Genomic DNA, 7,210 nt, shown 5'->3' with positions numbered 1-7,210 from the left:
AAGATCCCCATCCATTTCTAACTCACATGGGACCCTGTCCCTACCTGGAAGGTAAGGAAATTTCTGCCTTCCCTGGCCTTGTGTTTCCTTAAACACAAGATGTTTCCTTCACCAGAGCCTATTGCTAGGTATAGGGATACTGCCCATTTGAAACTAGGTCAGACCTTACCTATTCTGCCTTCTGTCCAGTTGGACCATAGCCATCTGCTCAGGGCAGCTGAGCTGGGAGGAGGCTCTGGGGTCCTGTTGGCCAACCCTCTCTTCTCGGCCCTCAAGATCCTGGCCAAGGCTTGGGGAGCAAATGCCATTGGAGAAGTGGAGGCTCAACCTCTCTCAAGAATACAAATTCCTTTTAAGGCAATGTGTCCCGCCTCTCCCAACCATATAAGGGCACCTTTAGTGTAATAGTTTCTGCAAAACAAGCCCCACCCAGAGCCTAGCTGACTTTGACTTTGCCCTGGGCATCTTGCCAGGGAAGGGCACCTGCCAGACTGGCTTAGGCCAGTATGAGTGAGCTGGCTCTTGGTGCCTGCTTTTCTGCGTTGGAGGAAAGGTTTACTCAGCTCTGCAAATCCTATAGGCTGGCGTATATATAGAGGAGAAAGTATGGAAACTTTTGCACGTTCCAAATCCTCATCCTCTAGGGGCAGACAGGGTGATTCCCTCTGACCAACACTCATCTTGGAGAACTGAATGAAGACTAACGAAGAATGTTGAGGTGCAACTATTGGCAATTAAGCAGATCTAAGTCGCTCCCAAGCCCCACCTTTATGTAAATCTGAGCCAGCACGGATGGGGCGTGTCTCAAAGCCTCTTGGCCCCACCTACCTCGCGCTGTCTCCTCTTGTCGTTGGCGAAACAGCGCCCTAGGGGCGTGGCCCACCTGCAGCCCCCGCCCTTGACGCGCCTATACAGGGGGCGGTTCCGCGCGCGCCCGCCTAGTAGGCGCCGGACCGCAGGGCAGAAGGGCTAGGTTGTGTGCCTGGAGCCCAGCGGGAAAGAAATGAACGGGACACGGAATTGGTGTACCCTGGTGGACGTGCACCCGGAGGGCCAGGCCGAGGTAAGAAAAAGCGTCCACACCGCCTTCCCCCTTGGTATGCTCCGTCTCTAAGTCCGTCCCCCCCGTGCCCCGCGTCGAGTTCGCTGACATCACCTGGTGCCCGGCTCCGTGCGGTCAGCCCTTCTCTCTCTTTTCTACTGCTGGAGACGGACAGTGGGTGTCCCGGGGAGTCACAGGATGAAGACTCTTGAGGCTCGAGGGCTCGGGGCGTCCCTGCCCTTCGGGAGGGAGGACACTGCGGCTCCTGCCTGGGACTCGGCGCCTGCGAGCCCTTGCTTGGGCCGCGGGTCTCTGAGCGCGTTACTCAGGCGTCCTGTGGGCTTCTAGATCGGGTCGTAAGAGAATGAGCTCGAGACTGGATCCCTGAGCTCCGCTGGACATTGTGTCCCGCTGAGGCGGATTAGGCTTTCCCGTGGGTCCTGGTGACCTTATAGGGCATTCGAATAATTTCGTGGTGCTTCGGGTGATCAATAACAAGAAAAAGGGTAGAGGGTGAAATCCTAGGGCTTGGATTGGAGGGTGGGGGATGGGTAGGGCAAGGATGGCGAGATTGGCCTGGGACTCACCGTTTGCTAAGAAGGATATGGCTTTCCGCCTGAGGGTCACCTCTCGTCTCGGACTTCTCCTTCCCTCTTACAGTTCTCCTTCTCCCCTCCCCCTATCGGCCAACCGATAGCTTCCTGGGACGGTTTGTTGGTTTTGCTTCCGTCTCCAGCCGCCAAGCCCTGGGCACAGTGGATAAAGGGGATGTAGAACCTGGGCTGAGACTCGAATGGAAGTGACCCATGCGAGGGCTTCTGGACCGGCATGAGGTTTGGGGAGAGAGGGGGCGTCTTCCAGTGCAAGCTGTTCTGTCCTGCTTCCCTCACTCCCTGCCTCCCCATCCCTGTTCTCCCCACCCCAGCTCACCATATGATTTTTCCTCTCCAGAGGCAGAGGAGGGTAATTTGTGGCTGAGTGTTTCTAGCTCTGCTGGGGAACATAACCCACATAGGAGTGTACTATTTCATGGATTTCCAGGCTATTGTGGGTGAGTGAAATGGGAGCCAAGGTGACGGGGAGTTTGTATCACCCCCACCTCCCACCCCTTCTGATTCCCTTACCCTCTGCCGGTCTCAGCACGCCCCTGAGGTAGAGCTAACCCAGCTGCAGCTGGATTATGGCTCTTCTTCAAAGAATATTTGTAGAATAGGTACTTGTTTCAAATTTAAAGTACAAATGGGATTTTAATTCTGCTCATAGTCCTCTCTTCATTTCTGCCCATGCTATGAGTGTTTCTGCCACATTATAATCCAGGTCTTGCTGCTGCCCAACACTAGTCGCCCAACCCCCAGCCATCTGTAGCCTGCCACTCTCCCACCTATGGAACCATGAAGAGATGGAAAAAATCCATCCCTTACTGTGTCAGCCCCAAGTCCTACTTTCTCTCTCTTTCTTTCTTTCTTTTTTTTTTCTTTCAAGATGAGGGTCTTACTATGTTTCTCAGGCTGGAGTGCAGTGGCTGTTTACAGACGCGATCATAGTGCACTACAGCCTCAAACTCCTGGGCTCAAGCCATCCTTCTGCCTCAGCCTCCTGAGTAGCTTGGACTATAGGCATGTGCCACTGCCGGCTTCCTACTCCATGTTCTTGCTCACCGTTTTGGAATGGTTGGGGGAAAATGGTATGAGATAAATAAAGGAGAAGGATGTTCGTTTTGCTTGCTGTAGCAAAGAGATCCAAAGAGAAGTCTAAGACCAGGCATGGGCAGTGTTGAGAAGGAATCGCCACCTTCTGCTATTTCTTGATGTTTTGGCTGCTTGTCTGGTGGCGCAGAAAGAGTCAGTAGGAAAATAGTGAGCAAGGAATTCGAATAGTTTCCAGCTATAGATTAGTTTGAAGCTAACCAGAGACCTCTAGAGCAAGCGGGAGACAGGAATTCCCTTTGCTTCCTTTTTTTTCTAGGCCAAACTTGCGACTTATTTTACTCCAAAGCTTGAAATGAAGTAATCATTGCCCCAATCTAATCTTTGAGACATTCCTGGGCCCTCAAATAGGGGGAGGAGATGGTAAACAATCAATCAGTCAGGAGACAGGCTTTGTCCCAGATTCCTCTCCACTGAGCCAGCCTGCAGACAGAATTTATGGCTCTGGACTGTCCCCAGGAACCTGTCATATATTCACACACTGAAGAGTGCTCAGTGCATGTGCAAAATGAGTGAGTGAATAAATACACGAACAGATGTTTCTTCTGGAATCAGCTAGACAGTTGCACTGATTGCATATCATAGTGGGAGTCAGGAACCTTGGGTTTTGTTTTCCCACCAGCCAGGCCCTGTGCCTTAGTGCAGCACATATGGACATGGAAATACAGCAAATACACTCTCTGGGTTTTTTAAATTTTCTGTTTTACATCCTTTTTTAGAGACAGGGTCTCTGTTGTCTAGGCTGTAGTGGTAGCTTGCTGCAGCCTCGAACTCAAGCAATTCTCCCGCCTCAGCCTCGGCGGATAGCTGGGACTACCGGCGTCTACCATCACACCCGGTTAATTTTTTTATTTTTTGTAGAGACAAGATCTCGCTATGTTGCCTAGGCTGGTCTGAAAGCCCTGGCGGGTCTTTTCTATTGTTGGAGGCAGATGGAGCAGGTATAAGGAGCCAGTGTTTTTCAAAACTGCAGACTGTAACCATTAGTGGGTCTGAAATCAACTTACTGAGTGGGACCCAGCATAAACAAAGGAGTAAAATTAACACTCTCACAGCATTAATGAGGGTAGATATTTGTGGCAACACTTTTGTTTCAGTTATATGTGTGTGTGTGCGTGTACATATTATATGTGTGTGTTTACTTGATGGTGATGTAAAATATATTTCTGAGTTTGAAAAAATTTGCAAGCCACTATTGTAATTTATACTGGCAAATAAAAGAACAAATAAATATCACACTCATTTTTATTAGACATTTCCATTAATTTCCTTTGGTTATAAACTCCAGCTAACTTAAGCAGAAGAATATTTTATTAGAAGGAAATGGGGCAGCTTGCAGAATTTAAGGGAAAGCTTAAAAAGACCTAACTAGGAACTAATGGAGGCTTTCTATTGCCTGGTGAATTGGTTCTAGCTGTTTTAGGTCTTTTTGCCATTCTGCTCAAGATTCCAGGGAGAGGGTGCCATTGCCCCTTGGCCCCGACTTGGCCAGGGCAGAGTTCCTTGATTGACAGGCCCACCCGATTACCGGTCAAGGAAGAAGATTCTCCAAACAAGACCCAAGTGTTCCCAGTGGAGGGGAATGGAAACTGTGTGGCAAAAGAACAGATATCCGTGACGTTAGACTTTGGCGTGGATGATCTCTTGATTCCTTCCTTCCACTTTCTTTCTTTCTTCTTAAATCACTTTTTAATCAAAGGATTAAATATGCATAATTTAAAACAATTTTTTAATATGGCCATATTAATCTTCTCTTTATCATTCCAATTTTAGTATATGAGCTGCTGAAGTCAGCACGTATGTGCATGATTTTAAATAGATCTGATAATATCAAAAGGCTTTTAAAAGAAAATGGTCCCCTACTCCAAGTTCTGCTCCATGGAAGTAACCACTCTCAACCCTTTTAGCTGTTTTTTCCGGTGTTTACCTCCACGTTTCTAAATAATATGTTCATAGTGATATTTCTTGATTTATCAGTTTCAGACATCTGTTGGCTTCCTATTCTAGGAATTATAGGAAGATTTATACTCCCACCTCTTACATGCTCCCCTCCCATTCTCTCAGTGCAACTGTATGTCAGTTTTTGGCTAAACTATGATTTCTGCTAATAGTATTGTGGTTAAGAGCATGGCTCTGAGAATCTGACTAAGGTGGGCTCTAGTCAGGGCTTTGATGTTTGCTTTGTCCAGGATCACTTTGGTAAATTACTGAATTTCTTCATTCTCAGTCTCCTCATCTGTAAAACATGAATAATAATTGCACCCTTCTCATAAGGTTGTTGTGAGGATTAAATGAGATAATACGCATGACACATTAAATATTGTGCCTAGCACGTGGTAAGTGCTCAGATGTTAGCTATTGTTTTCTATTTGCTCTTGGCTTAGACTAGACAATTTTAACCTCTGAGCACCCAGCCAAGGGATGGGTGAAGAATATGGAAACTCTCTGGTTTGATCAAGGTTTGCTGCTTCTCATTAGGCTGACATTTGTTTATTCCTACCTGTTTCTTTCCCTTTCCTTGATGATCCAGGTCCCTGTGCCAGTGGGGGACCCAAGAGTGAGAGGGGGCCTATACATAGACACAGGGCAAAGACCTGAGTGACCTTTGCTAGTCCTCACTCAGCCAGGACTGGTCTCAGATAGGGTGATGGCCAGGGTTCATTTTTGGCATCCCTCTCTGGGCACCTTTCCTCCTCTCTCTTTTTCTAACTTCATGGCGAAGCAGCTGGTGTCCTCTGCTGCTCTAGGCTCTTTGATAAGGTGATTTTCTTTAAGTAATCTATCAGTGTTACTCTTCCTTAGAATAGTTGCTTTTTTCCCATCCTCTCTATTGTTATTTATTTATTTATTTTTGGATTTGTCTTGGCCAGAGAGTTTCCCTAAACAGCTGAGTGGATTTGGAATTTCTTTATCAGCCGCAGTCTGAACCCTTGTCTTTATGTGGAATAGGTAATATTCCTTTAGGACCTTAGAAGCTGAAGTAGTTTAATACCAAGTCTTTCCTGAGCCCCATTCTTTTTTGTTTGTTTGTTTAAACTAAAGCTATGATTTATTAAAGACTTACCATGAGGTTCACATAATTTTTATAACAGCTTTATTGAGATATAATTCATATACCGTAAGATTCACCCATTTAAAGTATATAATTCAGTGGTTTTTAGTATAGCCATGGAGTTGTACAGTCATCAGTAAATCAATTTTGGAACATTTTCATCATCTTATAAAGAAATCCCGGCCCATTAGCAGTCACTCAGTTCCCCCCAATCTCTCTAGCCCTAGGCAACCACTAGTCTACTTTCTTTTTCTATGGATTTACCTGTTCTGGACATTTCATATAAATGTAATCATATCATACTTGATCCTTCTTTTATTAGAAGAATAATAATGTGGCTTCTTTTATTAGCATGATGTTTTTAAGGTTCATCCATGTTGTAACATGAATCAGTACTTCCTTCTTTCTTATGGTTGAATAATATTCCATTGTATGTATGTTTTATCATAGATAAGTTCATCATGGATGGATGTTGGTGGACATTTAGGTTGTTTCTACTTTTTGGCTATTATGAATAATGCTGCTATCAACTTTGGCATACAAGTTTTTGCGTGGACATATGTTTTCATTTCTCTTGGAGAGAAATACCTAGGAGTGGAATTGCTGGGTCAGAATATTTGCATTTTAAAAGAGAATTCATCTGCAGTCATTACTGCTTATTCCAAAGGAATGAACACATTCTAAAATGATGGAAGTCCTGGCTCTGTGACACCTGGGTGGGGAAGAAACTCTTGGGCAGAGGAACCTTTCAAGTTTGGTGACTGCCTGTTCCTTCTACTCATGATACTTGCCCTAACTCAGCCCATAAATTCCTCCTCACACCATTCCATCTCTCCTATTTACTGCCGGGTTCTTACTTTGAGGAGCACTGCAGCTGATGTCTCCAAGCCTGCCAGGACTTTGGGGAATGCTGGGCTTTGCCGGAGGAGGAAGGAGCAGGGAGGATGTGAGAGAGGAGGGTTACCTAATCACTAGGCATTTGGCGCTAACATGTGCCCATACTTCTCCGGGGTGGAGGGGTGTGTGCACCCAGATGGTTTCGGTTCCAGACACGTGCGCTCAGAGCAGGTGGGACTAGCTTCCCAGCCTGCTGTTAATTATGATACCTGCTTCTCTGGGTCACAATGCATAGTCTTGTGAAATACCCTTGTTTCCTAGGGTTTGGGAAGGTTTAGTTGGGGGAATAGGTATATGCCAGGAAGGCTGGTGGCCCAGATTTAAACCTGGCCAATAGAGGCAGGAAGAGGAGAAGAGAATGTAGCGTACAATGGTGATGGATCGATGAAGGAAGAAAAAGGAAATGGTCTTCTGGGGTCTGGTGCACAAAAGCAAAAATCACAAAGCAGCTTAGTCAGAGACTAGAGCTGGCAGAGTCACTTGTGTCAGCCCTTTTTTTTTTTTTTTTTTTTG

General features: G+C 46.2%; 1 protein-coding gene across 1 annotated transcript in view; it reads left to right on the top strand.

Moving 5' to 3' along the window:
• The first annotated feature begins 941 nt into the window (after positions 1-941).
• Positions 942-7,210, top strand: part of TUFT1 (tuftelin 1) — a 45,488-nt gene continuing 39,219 nt past the window's right edge. Inside the window, 1 exon segment of the mRNA XM_012658881.1 lies at positions 942-1,063. Within this exon segment, the coding sequence (XP_012514335.1) occupies positions 1,004-1,063 (60 nt within the window). The 5' untranslated portion in view covers positions 942-1,003.

Source organism: Propithecus coquereli, unplaced genomic scaffold (assembly GCF_000956105.1).
Source record: "Propithecus coquereli isolate 6110/MARCELLA unplaced genomic scaffold, Pcoq_1.0 Scaffold59, whole genome shotgun sequence".
Classification (NCBI taxonomy): Eukaryota; Metazoa; Chordata; class Mammalia; order Primates; family Indriidae; genus Propithecus; species Propithecus coquereli.
The sequence above is the reverse complement of the archived record's forward strand: the minus strand, read 5'-3'. Positions and strand labels throughout refer to the sequence as shown.